This window comes from Acartia tonsa, chromosome 2 (assembly GCF_053477335.1).
Source record: "Acartia tonsa isolate MP-2025a chromosome 2, ASM5347733v1, whole genome shotgun sequence".
Lineage (NCBI taxonomy): Eukaryota > Metazoa > Arthropoda > Copepoda > Calanoida > Acartiidae > Acartia > Acartia tonsa.
The window spans coordinates 13,747,402-13,767,506 of record NC_137261.1 but is presented as its reverse complement, the minus strand read 5'-3'; the positions used below and the strand labels follow the sequence as shown (position 1 = coordinate 13,767,506).

Below are 20,105 nucleotides of genomic sequence, written 5' to 3'. Positions count from 1 at the left end.
GTTTTTCGTTAAGCCATTTTTTAAAGAAAAAAATATTGTTAACTTCTATCATTTTTGAAAAAACAGAGGATAGTGGCAATAAAATTAACAGTGGAATGAAAATAACCACCCTCCATTCCTCCTACCGCCAACCCGATTTTTAACACTGCATAGGCTTTTTGAAAACCAAATAACCCCTGCACTGTATTATACGCATACAGTTATCCACAAATAATCCACCCACCTTATTTTTAAATAAATTAAAAATAAGGGGGAGGGGGTTATTTTTGTTTATTACTTTAGGTCAGGACAGTTTAGGCTTATGATACGGCAGAGTTTAGCTCAAAAAAATATATCCCTCCCCCAATAAATTTTATTCATTTTTTTTATATAAATTAGGGGGAGGGCCCGTTCTTTTGGAAAACCGCTTATATTTTTTCCAGAATAAAAGAATAAGTTCGGGGTGGGCTTTGAACACAACTGGCTTTCACCTCCTCCCCCTAACTACCAGAACTTACCTCAGCTAGTTTTGCTCTGAGAAGGTCCTCTGTGGTGACCGCCAGCTTCGCCAGCTTGTGGATAACCCCGTGATCTGGAAGAAAAAATATAGTATATCTAGATGGTCTAACCTACCCCATTTTTCGTCAAGATTAAATTTTATTTACATTTTGTTATATTAGATATTGGTGACGAAACTTGAGTTGAATTTATTCGACGATGTAATTCATAGAAATCAATGAAAACTGTACTTTGCTTCAAATTTTATACTTAAGCTTTTCTTATATGTCTTCATGATATATCAAAATTTCTTAAAAATCCGCCGCCGTTTACCCGCCGACACTAAACTAAATGAATCAACCAATCAGAATTCAATAAATTTCCCAAAGTAAATAAGCCAACGAATAACAAAACGTTATTATAAAACTTTGGGGACTAGTGTAATAAACAGCCTAATATCCCCCCTCTCCCCGGCTATTTTCTCTTAACTGCAATATTTACCTGTGATAACAGCAAGATTCTCCTTGTCCTTTGCGATGTTAGCGATGGCAAAACTCACTGCAGCTAAAACCTAAATGCAAAATACCTCTGGAAACCGCGAAAACTGATGTTTGACATTAAATATCTCAGACAACTAGCTTACACTAAAATTAAATTTTTTTGATGTAATGGAAATAGAATGCATGGATATATTGACAGGGGAAAACTTGTCGTTTATTTAGGTTGCTACAATAATCCTCATTTATTGGTCAATTCATTCATTCAGTAAAGAAGAGAAAATGTGGTAAATGGTGTGGATGGGGTATATTGTTATTTTAGCCAGCCGCGAGTATCCCTTTATTATTGTACATATAAATCTGGTGCAACATCCAAGTAATAATATATCTATTATAGATGTCAATGGGAATTTATTTTTTATATTTCAAACATATTTTAAATTCCTCAATTATAAAAGTAACACTTTCTCAAAACCAAATATGATAAAATAGAATATTTTAAATCTTTAATTAAAAAAAATTTGGTAGCATGTCTACTCTACAGGTGACTGTATATACCTGTTGGTCCTTTGATTCCAGAAGTCCGCAAACCAGCTCAAGACCTCCGACAAAACTTCTTACCATGTCACCTAATAAAAGAATGTATACAGGGCGTTTTAAAAAAATGCGTTTTCCAAATTTGGGAAACAACTATTAGGAGTACAAAAAAAATAATTATATGTCAATATTCTCCATTAAAATATGCATCGAAATTGTTACAGGTGTTTTTTAATATCTCTGAAAAAAACGGCGCATTTTAAAGCATAAATATTTCAAAAGATGCGTATGATGTTTTTTTCTGGTAGAATTTTGTGCCTTAAGGTTGGGTTTGAAAAATTTATTCACTTGAAAACAACATCTTAATACGGTCAATACAATTTTCTACCAATTACACTAAAAATTTCATTTAAAATTCCCTCACTGAAAATAAATATTCAGTTTTTCTTTTTGTATACTTAAGAAACATGACCTTAAAAATTGCTCATGTTCGTAAATCCCCAACCCTCATTTATTCCTCTAATCCTTTAATTTGATTGACAGGTTAAGATATAAACTCATAATTTATCCATAATTTCTAATTACATGCTTTAATAAAAAAATTCAAACTTCAATAACTTTTTTGTCTTTAGAGATTTTTTTGTCAAATAAAAAGGAGTTTTTTGTTTTTACTATAACCTACGTTATTAAAGAAGATTCTTTTACTGCAAATGCATCACAATCAAGAAATGTGAAAAAATTACAAATTGCAGTTTCTTAAAAATGCTTTTTATGAGGAGATAAAAAGCATTTCACCTTTAAAACTCATTAAGGTACTTTTCTTATACCTTTTTCTAAATTAATATGGAAATTCTACGATATTTTTATACATAATAGAAGAGTTATTTTAATTTTTCTTGCACAACATTTTTCACCTAAAGCATTTTTGGAAACTATGTACCTATCATAGAGGCCGTATTTTTAGAGATAATGAAAAACACCTGTTATATATTTGATGTACTTTTTTACAGAGAATAAGGACATATAATCGTTTTTTCTGTATTCCTTCTGGTTGTGTCAGAAAAACGGAAAACGCAGTTTTTTCTGAAACACCGTGTATAATATTTATTTTTATCAGGGATCTAAAGGGATAATACAATAATTTATGTACACACAAAATTACCCCTTCTTTAGATTAAAGTTAGTGGTTGAAACATTTTTCACACTTTAAACACTTTTCTGAAACAACCAATCAAAATTTAATTAAAGTCTCCAAAGTTGTTAAGACAATCAACAAGAAAAAGTTATTATAAAACTTTGGGGACTAGTGTAATAAACAGCCTATTGTCCCATCTCTCTTTGATTTTGTATCCATGCTTAAATCTTTAAAAAAAACTCAAATAACTGTGTGCAAGTTAATAGATCGTCCATAATCTAGGCGTTGGAAGGGATAAACCCCTACTTCTCTCCTTTTGAGATGCTTAATTAGTTTAGGTAAGGGAAAGCCCCACATGGATAGACAATACATACATATTTTATGGGAAAGGTACAGCTATGCAAAGTAAGGTAAATCTATACTACATACATATTTCCAACTTATGACTTTAATGCTCCTAGTTTTGTTTTATAACCTTACATAACAGTTATTGTTTTTCTAGGCAACTTTAATAGTTGCTAAACTTTAGAGAACAAGGATGAAAAAACAAAGCTGATCTTTAGCTTTAAATCATTAATTGCTGCCCACAGCTGATACCACTGTCACAGCACTTGCTACTGCCAGTGCTGCCAATATAACATGTATCTTTAAATCATGGCAGTGCATTGGTGAGCCGGGTAACACTTTGGAAACACCCTCCGAGGCAGTTGTCATTTTGCGATGCCAGTGATCCGGTGGGCTTTTCTAGAGTGTTTCCCAGCTCACCACTGCAATTTTGATTTAAAGATCGCTATTAGGTGAGCTGCTTTCAAAATCAGCTCACTAGAGCCATTGACAGTGGCGTCACTGAGATTTAAAGATCCAGCTCTTATATCCAATTTTTGAGAGAAAACTAAATATTGGTTAAAATATTAGTTAAAGATTAATCAAAAGTGGAGAAACACCTTTTTTCGGCATGATTATTGAGAGGCTTTACAAAAAAATAAACGTTAAAGCAATTTAATAGAATTTTAGAAATGTTGTTTTCCAAAAAACTTAAGCTGTATATAGGATTGAATTGTTACAGATATATCAAAATTGTTTTCAATTGATGAAAATTTTTTTATTACAAAACCTTACTCTATTAACGCTCAAGCTTTAATTCTATAACATCATCGCTTTTATATAAAGTTGTCTTTAAAGACCATATTATTAAATATGCATTTAGAGTTATGTGCATTGCAAAGTTAAACACTTTTATAACTCACAAAACCTGAGGCTTGTCAGTCGCAGCCGTATTTAGCATCCTATTCAGCAGCAAGACACAGATGAATTCAATATATGTTCATTATGCACTTCTTGGGGACTAGGCCTTTTTGGTACAACTTTTATTGTAACTGTTACCTATCAATGGGTGATGCTGCTGTCCATGACACTATAACGTCAGGTTTAACAACCCGGGATAACCAAGGGGAACAAAATCTCCAAATTCTTGTGCAACTGTGCATGGTAATGAGTTGCGCCTGTTTTAGGCCATAGCATTCCCTCTACTCTAACTATTAATTCCGAGCACTTGATATAGCAGCAAAGGAAGCATTTTTAACGTCTTTAATCATGACGGGTGTTAAGCCAAGATTCGAACCTATCAGCTCGCCAACGACGAGCAAAGCCGCTTATCGTCCGTCCTTATGTTCGTCCGTCTGTAATGGATAGCTTTCTTTGTTAATTAAGGCATGTTAGAATTGTCCTATCGAATTCAAACTTTGCATGGTGATTCCTGTAGTAGTTAGGTACCTTTTAGAAAGCGTAGCAACTCTATAATCCTTACCAGAATGCCCGTACGTCCATTTTTAACATTTTAATTTTTAACCTTTTTAAAACAAATTTTTATGTGATAAAATAATTCGATTGATCTGATTTTTGGAATACTGATTCCTAAGACAACAATGTACAAAGTTATAAGCGAAACATCTCTAAAATCAAGTACTAAACATGAAAATATGTCATTAAACATTATCTTGTACTTAAGCAGTTTTCCAACAAATTTACTCACAATTTTGTTTCGATGGTTATATTCTGATTATTCAGTTTTGACACTCAACAAGTGTTAATTTTCGTTTGTCCTACTGTTTAAGAGCTATGCTTTATGGGTGTTGTCATCCTTGCTTTTCTTTTCTTCCTTTAAATCAAAATTATCTGATAAAAAAATTCTAAGCAAAATTGAAAAAGTTTTATAAAACTATAATAATAAAAATAAGTTTATTTTAAGAATCATAATTTTCGGCTTTAAAGGGTTAGCTTGAACCAAACCTGAACCAAACCTAAACAAAAGACAATGCAATGTAGCAGATATTTTTTAAACACAAGAAACAATAATGTATTTTTAACTGCATTGTTTTGAAGTTTATAAACAGACTGATGCATATTTGTTCATAATTTTTCATTCTTTACATGTTCTTTAATATCCCTATATTTATTGTAGTATCTATTGTATATATTGTATGAACGTTCTCCTTTTTTTCTGGCAATTCTATAGGTTAACTTTATAGATTAAGTTTCCCGATTCGTCAATTTTTGCGATTTGTGATTTGCTAGTTCAGTAGTTACAATTCTTAAAATAAACTTTTTATTTTTTCTATTTTTTATTACATTTTTTTAAAACTTTTTCAATTTTGCTTAGAATGAATTCATAATATTTTTCTCATTCTAATGGTATATATGAACCCATATTTCTATGTCTGTATGAGAAAATATTTAGGTTTAATGTTTTGATTAAACCGAGGTTAAAAAAATAGATTTTTTCAACAATTACTCAACAGAATTTTAAAAGTAAGGTGTCAAATTAAAGATCTTACTATTTTTGTTCATACTGGCTATTTTCTTCTTTTATTTTGCTGCGTTTAAGTACCTTAAAACCGACTTAATTATTTTTAAAAAAAACTTAAATTACTTAAAAAATAAGAGGTCTACAAAAAAACCGATTGCATATCTGAATTCTATGAAAAATTTTACATCTACTACTTACTGAAAGAACCGGCTAGCTATCTTAAATAAAAAGCAAAAAAGTTGATACAACTTCTTTGGAAGATTTTTTCGTTTTATTTTAATGTTAAACAAAAAAAAAACAACAGTGAAATAAATGAAAATTAAATGAAAAATCTTTTATAATTTTATTCGAGAAATCATTTGCTAACATCAGCTTTTTGTTGCAATAGAATGTTATTTAAAACAAGGATGATAATTCGTAATTAGCAAAACTCTGAAGTAAACCTTATTGAAATATTGAGTAGTCAAACATATAAACGAACAACTTGAGCCAGACAGAAGTTATGCATGCTCCATAGATAATAGTCGTTGATAAAAGGCAGAGGAAATGCTGGAAAGATCACTGAAAAGAATGTAAACTACCTAGCCTTAGGGAATTGTATTTTTTCCATGAGACATTCTATTTAGGGATCTAAAGGGATAAGACAATGGCCGAAAATGATGATATTCAAAATTACCCTTATTGCATATTCTAGTTGGTACTCAATTATCCAACCAATACAATTTCAATTAAAGTCTCTGAAGTTGTTAAGCCAACGAATAGGGAAACTTTTTTACAAAACTTTGGGGACTAGTGTAATAAACAGCTTAATGTCCTCACCATTACCGAGAGATCGAGGGACCAAATGTCTTTATTGGTTAATTGTGTTGGGGGGGATAGGGTAATTTTTTTCTAGGGGCGATTTCTCTTACGAGGGTGGTGGTACCCTCCCCAAAAATCCCCCAAAATAGTTATTAACCTTCCCAGGACCTATGAGAAGCTACTCTGTAACGGAGAACCATAAAAGTTAGCAGTTAGCGAGATACTTCGGTACAGACAGACAGACAAATAGGTATCCTCTAACATTATTATAAGGATTAGTTTTCTGTTGCTGCGCTACTAATAGTATATAAATGTCCTTTTTATTTTCTTTAGATGTATATAAAAATTCTTTTCACCGTTGTCTCAACAAAGGATTAATTTCTTAGCAAAACAAAAGAGATGGTATTAGCTCTTCAATTAAAAATTAACCCCCCCCCCCCTCACATAAACCCACCCTCCATATTTATTGCTTTTAAAAAACTAGATCTACTGTATCATATTTGATGTAACAAGCTCGTTATCCTTACTAATGTATGCTTTAGACCCGCAGGGTTAGGCCTTGGTTGAACGCACAAACAAGGACATCCAAGCTTTTTAATTGTGGGGAGGTGGCTCAAAATTTCAAAACCTTTCGGGTGTAACTGTGAAATGTCCCAAATTGTTCGAATTTGTAAGTTTTCACCCCTTTATCCCCACCCCTCTTTTAGGACGTCCTTGCTACATGCTTTTCCTTTACTTTATTCCCTGGTATGGTTAGGGAGTAAGGGAGGGGACAATGGGCAATTAATTTAATTTAATAGTTTTCGCTGAAAAGCAATGAAAACCTGATTTATCCAGAAAATTTGACCAAAATTGTAAAAGGATCATCTTTAATACAAATGGTAATATAATTTAAAACAAAATTAGTTATAAAAAAAATTATTTACTTGAAAATTACATTCCCTTTAAGCCAGTACCCAAAGTCTGAGACTCTTAGAAATAAAATATTTGACCAATTGTCTCCTCCCTTATTCCCTGGGTATAATAGACCAAAGTGAGAATGAAATTCTATTACCCTTCTCCTTTTCTAATGAATTGAGCTTCTCCATTTGTAGGTCCATTCAAAGTAACATGGATCCTACTAAGAAAACTGCAGTCAACACATTTTCTTAGCAAAAAGGAGATTTTTCTTCATTATAACATACAAGAAAAATTTCCAGTTCATCATAAGGAATTAAAGAAATTACTCTATACAAACCCTCAGAGCTTGCAAAGGTCCTAAACATTGCGGGATGTGAACCTAAACTAGCAATACCAGACATTAAATAACCCATCTTGACCTAACCTAGCAAATCAAATGAATATTTGTTACTGCGATTTCTTTCCTGTTTCATGGTTTATTCATGATGTTTGTTAGAATTTAGCAAAGCGTTAAATTTTAGTTGTAAATTTTAAGATTATGTATAGCATCGTGTTACAGACAATTTTGCCACTAATATTAAAATAAAAATCATAAAATAATACCAGTTTTGTTAACCCGGGCCATTGCTTCCTCGGTCTAAAAAAACTGGTAATAATCTCATAATTTATCATTTTATTATCCACGGAAAGCTGTCTATATTGCTTTGCAATAAATAATAATTTATCATGGGGGAGTTAAATAGGATAAGTCAACTTTTTTCAAAAAGCCAATTTTACTTAAAATAAATTTTATTTTCAAATTTGCCCCTCACCCTTTAGTCTAATGCAATTTAGGTGGATCAAATAATGGATTTACAATTAATATTTTTATTGTTATGCCACTACTGGATCTGATTGATCATGTTAAGATTGAGTTTACTTCCTTCTGTATAAAGTTACTGTGCATATGTTTATGTAAGTGTTTCATCAATTCCGCATATAAACATTTCACATTTAAATTTGCAATATATTGCGGGATAGTTTATTTTCTATGCATAACCCAGCGTGGCTATCCAGTATCCAGTGCCAAAGATGTTAAACTAATATTATACGTTTTGCCTTCTTTATGGGAAAAATAAATTGTATCATGTGCTTTTCTTGGCAATGTTGTCAATCACGGAAGTGAATGCACACCGTTTATATTTTGTATACAACATAGTTTCATCAAATCATCAGATATTAAATTCTGTTTATTCTCTAACAAAGTTATCATCAAACTGGTTTAAAGTTTATGCAAATGAAATTTGTGAACCTGAGTTTTCTGCATTTCTGATACAGGGGGAGAGAGACCAAGCAGCTGCAGCCTAGAATGTATGTATATGAATAAGCTATAGAGTAGCTGCACTTTTATTTAAAGAATAATCTTGTTTAATCTGAGCTAACTTATCTTAACAGTTATTTACCGTATTATAAGGATGTTAAACTGAAAATTTATAAGATAAAAGCATGTTTGTTAGATCCAAGGGGCCGAAAGTCGGGGTTATTAATGTTACGAGTTTTAGTATTTTCCTTTCACACTTCTATTCCTTATTCTTCCTTTTAGACGTATTTTTATAACGTCATACATGACACTTTCCGTATCTCCTATAATTTACCTGTACAGATTCGTTTGGATTTTTGAGTAGAGACCATAGCAATCTTACACCATCAAGATGTCGGATCTATAAAATTAAACAAGGATGACAACATCCATAAAAGCGAAGTTCTGAAACTGTAGGACAAACGAACATTAACACTTTTAGAGTTTCATAGCTGAAGAAGCATAATATTAATGCATAAATATAAGCAAAATTGTTAGTAAATCTGTTGAAAAACTACTTAAATACAAGATAATATTCAAGGAAAAACTTACATTTTTAAGACTTGTTTATAGAGATGTGTCGCCTATGATATTGTACCTTGTTGAAATAGGAATCAGTATACCAAAAATCAGATGAAACTTTGGGGACTAGTGTAATAAACAGCCCATTGTCCCCTCACTCTCTCTCTCTCTGTCCTTATTATCATGTATGTATGCATGTAAATAATTCTCATTTGTTGTACATGAAGGAGCACACAATGCATGTGCAGATTTATGTATGTTTTGCAGTCATAAGATTGCAAGCTTCAACAGGGACATCGGACGGACCAAGATGCAGGGATCTAAAGGGATAAGACAAAAGCAAATAAATTGATGTAAATCCGCAATGAAGATAAACAAAATTACCCTTTCTATAGATCACAATTAGTGGTTCTAACTAAATGAACCAGCCAACCAAAATTTACTATAGTTGTTAAGCCTACGAATAAGAAACGTTATTATAAACTTTGGGGACTAGTGTAATAAACAGCCTAATGTCCCCTCTCTCTCTCTACAAAGACGTTTTTTATCTCTTTAAGTAATGACAGCAAATGGTGCCTAAATGACGTCATGCATTAACTAATGACCAATGATAGGCCAGGATATATTTTAACATTGGTCCATATAAATGTAAAGTGGCCCTTCATTGGTCATTTGTATTGTTTGACGCTATTCATTATTAGGCACTAATTGCTGCTTATTTTATCTAGCTCTTTTCGGCATTTTTTATTGCTGCGATATTTTAGAACATAACTGCCTAATAATATGTTTTTTATTAATTAATTACCCATCCCAAGTCCATGAAAGCTTATACTATTGTAAATGAAAAAGTTAATTCAATAGCTCGGGCTCTGCCAAGAAAGAGAGTTATGTTTTCATAGTAGCAGCTACTCTATAACTAGGGTATATCCTACACAACTGTCAAGAAAGAGAGATATGTGTTCATAGTAGCAGCTACTCTATAACTAGGGTATATCCTACACAGCTGTCAAGAAAGAAAGATATGTGTTCATAGTAGCAGCTACTCTATAACTAGGGTATATCCTACACAGCTGCCAAGAAAGAAAGATATGTGTTCATAGTAGCAGCTACTCTATAACTGGGGTATATCCTACACAGCTGCCAAGAAAGAAAGATATGTGTTCATAGTAGCAGCTACTCTATAACTGGGGTATATCCTACACAGCTGTCAAGAAAGAGATATATGTGTTCATAGTAGCAGCTACTCTATAACTGGGGTATATCCTACACAGCTGTCAAGAAAGAGATATATGTGTTCATAGTAGCAGCTACTCTATAACTGGGGTATATCCTACACAGCTGTCAAGAAAGAGAGGTATGTGTTCATAGTAGCAGCTACTCTATAACTAGGGTATATCCTACACAGCTGTCAAGATATAGATATATGTGTTCATAGTAGCAGCTACTCTATAACTAGGGTATATCCTACACAGCTGCCAAGAAAGAGAGATATGTGTCTCTAGTAGCAGCTACTCTATAACTAGGGTATATCCTACACAGCTGTCAAGAAAGAGAGATATGTGTTTATAGTAGCAGCTACTCTATAACACTTCCCAAGAGAAATTTGCCCTAAGGAAAAATTAAACACCACCACTTTTTTACTTTTTTATTTAAACTAAAATCCAACTTGGTCAACTCCGCCCCCCCCCCCCCCCCCCCTCCGCCTTACCATCTCATAGACTCCTCTAGGGACGTAGCCGCTAGTACTACCAAGATAAATTTCAAGATAAAATTCTGTAACCTGTTCTATGCTTTCAACGTCTCTGGCCATTTCTCCAATACAAGCAGCAACATTTACCAGTAATCCTACATTAAAAGACTATACTTAAAAATCGCCCAAAAATAAATTGGCACATATCAAAACACATCTTATTTTTCTTACATAAACATAATTCAAATTTTGCCTGTGATATATATCAGCTACAAAAGTTGAGAAGCTTATTATTGTGTCTATAAAATGACGTCATAATAGCCTATTAATGGTCATCTAAAATGTATACTGGCCTGCAATTGATAATTTAGTTTGTATTTGGGCCTAGCATTGGTCATTTGCATGGAATGACGTATTTTTTTTTATAGGAACTAAAAATATTCAAATTTTTTGAATCTATGTCTACCACTGCATATAATGAATTTTGCATTTCTTATTTAAAATTATGATTCTTAAGGTGATTTGGCAACGCTTTGGAGACATAGCTTTTATAAAGTAAGTAAAATTTGAGATGAACCCACTTAAATTTCTGAATTTAATCTCCTTACAATAATACTACATTACAGGATCCAATAATTTGTAAAGTAATCTGGATGTCTACTTGAAAACTAAATGTTCAGGAGCAAAGCTACTCTATGAGACTTTATAACCAGTCTGTCGTCCATGACTGCAATCTTCATTAACACAATATGCTGAGACTCTTTAACCCTTACAGATCGGGAGGGGGGGTCATATTGACCCCCCCACCCTCCCCTTATAGTTTTTTCAATGTATTTTTTTTGTAGGTAAGATAGAGAGTTGCGACTTCATGACTTTTAAAGTTTAGTAATTATACGTCGGCAAGAGTTGATCTTATAAGAATATCTGGTCTGTGTCGGTCGTGGCGTCCGGTCAAAGTCGGTTAGATGGCACGAAATTTAGAAAAAATTCTAAGTAAATCTTAATTTCTAAATTATGAATTTTGTGTATAAGGTAGAAACCTAAAATTTTTTTGGTGAATACTTAGATATCAATGACCTTCTTAGAAAAGTGGTGTTATGACCGTTTGACCGCTCCCTTACCGACTTTATGACCGATTTTTGTCCGGCTTTTACTACAGACATAAATCATGAAAATCGTGGCTTCTATTACAGCTGGAGACCTATAATTTTTTTTTGTGTAAATCCTTGAGCAACAATAAACAGATAAAAAAATTAATTGGCGCCGCCAACCGCCGTTTTACCGCCGTAACCGCCGAAAATGGCGGTTTCCGTTATTTGCCGTTTTTCGGCGATGATCAGAAAAAGTATTTTTTTTGTTATGAAAAATAACTAAAATTTGGTCATTCTAGCTGCAAAATTGGCTGCTCTACAGCTGTTTTAATATTTAGCGGCTGGCCGCTAAAAAGCGGTCTGACCGATATGACTAGAAAAAGTAATTTTCTCTAAAAAAAACACATGAACTACCAGAAAAAAATTTTATGTCTCTAACTGTAACAGGAGCCGAGATAGAGGGGAGGGTCAATATGACCCCACCCCCCCCCCCCGATCTATTAAGGTGGGAATTGGGGCCTGATCTGTAAGGGTTAAAAACAATAATTAGATTTTTTGGAGGATTTTTTAATGTTCGGCACCAACGCCTTAGCCGTGCATAAGCCTCAAATAATAACCCACTAGTAAGACAAAAAAATTTTGATAAATTGGTTGTCTGTTTAGAAACAGGATTAGACATCCAGCTGATATATTAGGATTATGATGATGATTTTAATTATGATATAACGATTTAACTGAGGTTATACACGCGCTGCCGAGCCCTGGTCTATCATGAGTTTTTGGATTTGTATAATAAAATTAGAAACCTGGCGAGGTGCTGGCGATTAGTTTTATCACAGGTTTTAATCCACCACGTTCTCTGAAACAATAAATATATAAATATAGATGTATAACCAGACAACTACCTGAATCCCTCTGTTTTGGGACCTTTTTTGTCTGCTAGCAAATTGCTTTCTGTTTTTTTAAGTGACTTGACTGTATTAGTTTAGTGTAAGCTCTCAGAGCATACAGTCGCATGCACAATGTGAAAGCTGCAGTAAACTCACTTGTGACTTGTGACTTGTGTGAGTAACTTCACACAAAAAATGTAACTTATAAATATCAACTTTAGTTATATAAAAATATTTATTCCAAGACATATCTTCTAGAAACTACAACTCAAAATGGATCTAAGTGATAATATCTACAAACCCAATTCAATATCAACCACATTTCCTAGACAATATCAACACTTCACCTTAAAAATTTCATAATCCTCATAAATTAAAATCGCTACTATGTCATCTCCGCCTTCATTTATAAAAATAAAATTCTTCAAATTTAAAATATTTTACCTAAACCGGCCACATATTCCCAAGAAAATAAGCAATATTTCATAGTCAACTTAGCCTTCAAAAAATAATTTTCCATCAAATCTTATAATATAACTTAATCTACAGACATTAGTTGTAAAATTATAATTACATCACTCACTTCTGTAATATTCATAACAAAATTGGCCTAGCATCAGAATTATGCTAGCTAAGGGAGGGGTTAGCATTTTTCTAGGTTTTATGTAGGTCTCCAAAAAATTAGTCCTTAGATTTATGCTTAATGAGATGGGGCATGAATCTAAATTGACTACATATAATAATTTTAAACTTCAGAGGTGTTTTTTTATTAAGTAGATTTAACAGCAAATGTCACCAATATCAACTGCAAACCTAAAATAAAGTATCCTAATCGGCCACCACGTTCAATTCTTAATCTGCTAGACATTAGTTATAAATTATACTTACATATTCATTTCTGTAACAACGTGACAACAATGACCTAGTATCAGAATTTTGCTAGCTAAGTAGTGGGGTTAGCATTTTCAATTATAAAGGTCTACCAAAAAAAAGTCTTTAGATTATGCTTATTGAATGATGGGCAAGGGCATTTATCTATTTATGACTACATATACTAACCTAAACTTTCAGGAATGTCAATATGATTTAACAAAAATGTCAGCAATGTAAACTTCTCCAAACCAAACTACCGTATCCTAAACGGCCACCACATTCCATTCTAATAAATCACAGCTTCAAACAATTTAGACATCTAAATATAGAGTAGCTTCCTTCTAAATATCACAATAAAAATTTTTTATTTATGATACAATCAGCATAATTTTCTTCTAAACACACAAATCAGCATATTTTTTACATTTTAGAACTTTTAAATGACATTCATTATTTCTACAATCGTTTTACTTACAAAATTTCATTATAACTACAATAATAACTACATATATAACTACAAGGTAACTACGTTTATAACTACATTTCTATATATACAAACAAATTCCAATAGAAACACATAATAAACACCAGTTAAGTCACATTTAATTTAATGCAGTGTAATTAACTGCAATCATATCTCCAAGGTTTTTTTTTACTCCCTTATAAGATAACACAAACAGCGGCTTGGGTAAATCCTCTAACTTGACTAATGGTCATAAATGAGGTGTCAAGTCGCAATTATTTACTTATGACTGACTTTATGTTCTATTTTGCATTATGATTAATTGTAATTGTTTTTTCTTCTATAAACTTACATAAACGTTGTCATATGTATAATAATTGAATTTGAAATATACATACATTAATATTCGGGACGCTATTAATTGATTTTCTATGACTCGATTGAAAGTTGGCACAGGATCCTCGGGGTGGAGACATGCAGTTATTAAATCCCTCCCCCCTCTATTGTTTTACTCTAATTCTGAAACAAAGGATTTATAATCTTAATTCATGTAATTTTATTACCTATCAAAATCAAGGATCTAAAGGGATAAGGCTGATAATTTGATATTATACATCTCCAATGATGATACCCCATATGTAGATTAAAATTATTGGTTGAAACGTTTGAAAACTCAACTTAATGAAAAAAACAATCAAAATAATTAATGTTCCCAAAGTTGTTATTTTTTTCGGGTCCTTCACCTGCTTATAATCCATTTTAAGCTTCCCCTAAAATTATGGATACATTCCTCTAATTTTTAATAGCAAAGTTACTCTATAATTCACTTTGTCTGTCCGTCAGTCCGTAACGCTATGGGGAAAACGTGATTTTCTCGGCTCCTAGTATAGAGAGGCTGTTGAATTTTCAGAAATTAAATAAATTCACATTCTACACATTTCCACTAAGTTTCATTAAGATTTACATATTAGTTGGGGTGCTAGATCGATTTCTAGATTTTTAAGTTTTGTGATTTTTTCAACTCCTATTATGTTCTAATTCAGTTAGATATAAGGCATAAGTTTCTTATTTCTTCACAGTACACTTGCCTTACATTTATTTTATGTAATTAATTTAAACTATCATAATTTAACTATAAGTAAATTTAATTCTGTATTACATAAGACAATATAGTTATAAACTTTAGAATAATAGTAAACCAGTCGAAAGAATCGGATCTATCTATTTATTCTTTTCCCTACTTTCATTCATTAATAGTTATTTATTTTATCGTATCTTAGAAGGTTTCCGCGACATTAAAGTAATATATATAGAGTGATAAATAGCTATGAAACCATTTTCTTTTTTCAAAGACCCCTGACGCTGCAGAAGGTTGTTTATCGATAAAAATTTTGCTTTCTCACTTAGCTGCTAGAAAGCTCATAAGCTGTCATTGGAATAAGATTTGAAGGAACTTTACTAATTAATCAAAACCACAGTATATTTTGTTATAAGGATTTGGGGGAGCTTTATTATTAATTAAAGTCATGTGACCTAATGTACAAGAGTTAAAACAATTAAATCAAAAGATTTTAGTGTAAAACTATTTGTAAATAAGAGTATAAGAATAAGATATTGTTATCAACGACAAAAAATAAATGTTTTGCCTAATTTTTGTAAAAATTTAGAGCATATTTATCATTTAAAATCAATGCTATCTTTTCAAAAGTGTTTCCATTAATATGATTGAGTTTTGTAAGCAAAACCTGTTTTTTATTATTTGTACTGTGTAATTTTATTTGAATATTTAATTCAAAGATAGCAATTTTAAAAAAAAATAACCTGAGATGAATGTCGGAATTTTCTTATTAAACATAATAATGTATATATAATTAGAATAATAAGACCTTGAAAATAAGCAAAAAATTATTATATGATAATTATCAGTAAATCTAAAAGAATTTAAACGTAATTATTAAAAAGCTAGCTTCAAAAAATAATAATACATTTTTTATTCAAATACTATAGTACATTCTAACAAGGATGATGATATCAAGTTTAGCAACATTTAACAAATATGTCTTTCAAAAATCAGTTGATTTATTGCAGGAAATATTGAAAATGTATATAGCAATTTACAGATTTTTATTATTTTCAGGAATTTAAAATAATTACATTCATTTTGTAACTGTAAAAGCAGAGTATAGCATGTATAGTGTCATAAATGAGCTACAATTTGAAATAATTTACATATATTTATTGGGATGTAATATTCTTTTATAAAAGGCAAATACAGATTGATTTTAATTACAAGTTCATTGAAAAAAAATCCGGACTTTCTGATGGATAGACAAAGTGAATTATAGAGTAGCTTCGCTACTAAATATGACATATACACATACATGCGCTCTGGTTCAGTTCACATTGCTATGGACAGTTAAACTATTTAGGAAAGTTGTAAGGAAGAAAGTTATCTATCTAGTACTAAGATAAAGATTTAAAAGCCTCCTAAAAAAAGAAATATATTTTTAAAAACAAATTAAATCTATAGTGCTGTTAACTTGAACTTTAATATTGTTATTATAAAAAATGGAAATAATCTCCACTTTCCGAAATAATTGTACTCAAGACAGCTTGTAATGAAATTACTATCCAGATTTTTACGATTTTATAATTTTTTGACAACGCCAAAATTGTTTTTTTAATATATTAATTTTAAGATATATGCATTATCTATAAAGGACAAACACAAATACATAATAAATTTTATAGTTAGGGTATTGTTTCTAAAAATGAAAAACCCTGTATAAAACTCAGCCATTTTAGAGTCTAAGCTGTCAAATTTCTTGAGCAATGGGATTGTGTTGGTAGGTCTTTGCGATAGTTCTATATAGTCATGTACCCTTGCTCCCTCTATTCTCTAACTTTATTTCCGCGACTATTAAAATTAAAAAGTATAATTTTAGCCCCGATGAGAACTGGTTCTAATCCAGCAGATATAAATCGGTTTTGGAGCAATACTGGAGTCTTTTTCCTTACATATATAAAATACGTTGCTTAAGTCAAATTGCCTTTAAAAAGTGTCTTATAAATATAAAACAAATGACAATATAGAAGCGTTTTTATTTTTTATCTTATGGAACTTCATTTTGATTTGTTTTGTTCATTAATAAAATGTAGGTTTTTTAGCCACAAAGAGGAATACTCTGGAAATTCGAACTGATATCATTTATTTATACCTATATAGAGAGCGCCACGTCTTTATTTAAATCATAAGTGCATAGCCTAAAGAATAAATTGCATTTGAACTTGAGTATATTTTTTCTTGAAAAAAAGCTGTAAAAATGTGTTTTTAACCTAACAAATTCATATAAAAAAATCCGCAAGTCAAAATATGAAAAATCTGGGAAGCTTTTTAGTAATAAAATTCATTCTTAGTGTGATTATTTCATAAATAACAAACACGCCATATTTTGCATTAAAAGCTCTAAAACAATTTGTGTTGCTTGTGAAAGAAAAGGCAAGAATAGCCAAGTTTAAGAGAAAAATGAAATGTTGTTTGTTCTTGAAAATCTGGTGCAAATGAAGGAACTAACAGGTCTTTGTAATACTTGTAAAACATATTTATAAAACATATTTGTAATTATGAATTATAAATTCAAAGTGATGTGTCTATTAAAAGTAAAACTGTTCTAAAAATAGTGTCGGTCCGTTCACCCGTCCATATAGTTTTTTCCCTGTTAACTTATTCATGTTAGAATTGTCTTATTGATTTCAAACTTTGCATGGATGTTGTTGTTGTAGCCATGATTCTCTGAAGTTAGGACTCAGATGCACAAGCATGGTTAGAGCTGCTTGATTTGTAGAATCCTAACTTCACATCTCTACAAATCTCCCCCCTTACAACCCTAGGGCTTCTTAGGGAAGGTTGCATGATCATAATCTGACAAATTGCGACATCATTTGTCAACCAAGTGCAAAGTCTATGTGGGGACTTGAACTCGGTTTCTCCCAACCACAGCGTAGTGCGCTAACCACTACACTATGGGACACCCTACTTTGCATGGTGATTCCTTTAGTAGTTAAGTATTTATTTAGAAAATGTAGCAACTGTATAATCGTTACCAGAATGTCCGTACTCAGTTTTTCAACAAATTTACTCCAATTTTGTTTTGACATTTAAAATATTTACATATATTATAAGGGGGGGGGGGGGGAAGTTTTGACACATTTGCGTAAACTTGGCACCTAGGCTTTATCTTTGGACTGAGAGGATAGGTTATTAGTGATGAATTTCACGAAGTTTTAAGATTTTTTGGATAGTCCTCCAGGTTCCGGAGCTCCAGGCCTCCAGGTGGTCTCTGTACAAGTAAAAATGAAAAAAAAAATTTAATTACAAATCAACTTATAAAACAAAATATGCATCTTTTTTCTTCAAATATGTGAATAATATTAAAAAAGATGCATGTTTTTTTTCATTTTTACCTGTACAGAGACCACCTGGAGGCCTGGAGCTCCGGAACCTGGAGGCCTATCCAAAAAATCTTGAAACTTCGTTAAATTCATCATATAAGAATGATTTTATCACTAATAACCTATCCTCTCAGTCCAAAGATAAAGCCTAGGTGCCAGGTTTACGCAAATGTGTCAAAACTCCCCCCCCCCCCTTATTCTCTAAGTGTTAATGTTTGTTCGTCCTAGTGACCTATTCCAGTATGAGAATCTGAAAAGCTATAATAATTTTTTTGAAATCTTTATATACTTTGAAATTTATTTAAATTTTGAATGCCATCTTAGTTTATTAAATGTATTTCTATACTAAACAAATATTATTGTGGATTTAAAAGAACTTCATATACATTTTTTTTGGAAAATAGAGGGTTTTATTAGGTATAAAATATAAAAATATGAAAAAAATTAGGCTATGCACTTATGATTTAAATAAAGACGTGTGGCTCTCTATTTAGGTATAAATAAATGACAGGGATCGGAAGCCGCGCGTAAGCCGCGTGTAAGCCTCAGTGAAATCGTCATTTTATCACTATAAAATTTAGCTGGATGTATAAAACTGTCTCTTTAGTAGACAATCCTTTTTTCAAAAATTTCTTTTTCTTCTCACAAGCAGGTTTAAAACTGAGGCTTATGCGCGGCTGAGGCGCGGCTTCCGAACCCTGATAAATGATAACAGGTCGAATTTCCAGAGTATTTATCTTTTTGGTTAAAAAACCTACATTTTACTAGTGAATCCTTGTAATAACAGGATATTTGTGTTGGTGTGTGTGTATGTGTTTGTACCGAAGGATCTCTCTAACCGCTGAACCGTTATGGTTCTCCTTTACAGGGTAGCTTCTTAAAGGTCCTGGAAGGTTTATAACTTTTTTTTTTTGGGGGGGGGGAGGATATGACAACCCTTCCAAGGGAAATCGCCCAAAGAAAAGAAAATTTGCCCCTCCCCCAAAAATAATTAACTTTTAAATCTAAAATGTTATAAAATTTAACTCCTTCCTCATGAAGTGTCCCTAGAGGCCTCTAGGGGGCGTAGCCGCTAGTTCAACTAAAAGTATTATTCATTTTTTTTAATAATAATTTAATTCACAATTCTATTATGATATAAAACTATATCCTATACATATATACATACTTCATATTTTAAAGATTATCAAACTGCTCAAAGCTAAAATATTTCAAGAAATGCATTATGGAAATCAAGAAAAATGTCAGAGAGGGGGAATGGTGTAACATGCCCCCCCCCCCCCCCCTTAAAAATCCACAAACCACATTAGTTATATTTCTAATGCTTAAAGGCTGATCCAACTAAAACTTTATTTAAAATATATGCATTTTTTTTATTTATTTTACAGAAGCTGAAAAGTATGACACGATGGTAAAGACAATCAACCCTTGTATGGAATAACCGAAGCGGCTTATATTGCCTAAAAAATATGATGTCATACAATACAAATGACCAATTATAGGACAGTATACATTTTTTCATTGATCAATTATAATGTAAACTGGCCTACCATTATTGTCATTTGTATTGTATTTTTTATTCGGCACTATAAGCTTCTTCGGTATAACCTTTAAGTAAAATCATTAGTTTGA

General features: G+C 31.8%; 1 protein-coding gene across 1 annotated transcript in view; it reads right to left on the bottom strand.

The window, feature by feature from the left end:
- Nucleotides 1-20,105, bottom strand: part of gudu (Armadillo repeat-containing protein gudu) — a 76,641-nt gene that overhangs the window by 15,876 nt on the left and 40,660 nt on the right. The window contains exons 16-22 of the mRNA XM_080146730.1: nucleotides 12,602-12,654; nucleotides 10,795-10,859; nucleotides 8,788-8,853; nucleotides 8,445-8,496; nucleotides 1,533-1,603; nucleotides 979-1,048; nucleotides 498-571 (exon numbers count right to left, since the gene is read on the bottom strand). Coding sequence (XP_080002856.1) covers nucleotides 498-571; nucleotides 979-1,048; nucleotides 1,533-1,603; nucleotides 8,445-8,496; nucleotides 8,788-8,853; nucleotides 10,795-10,859; nucleotides 12,602-12,654 — 451 coding nt within the window. The remainder of the gene's footprint in view (nucleotides 1-497; nucleotides 572-978; nucleotides 1,049-1,532; nucleotides 1,604-8,444; nucleotides 8,497-8,787; nucleotides 8,854-10,794; nucleotides 10,860-12,601; nucleotides 12,655-20,105) is intronic.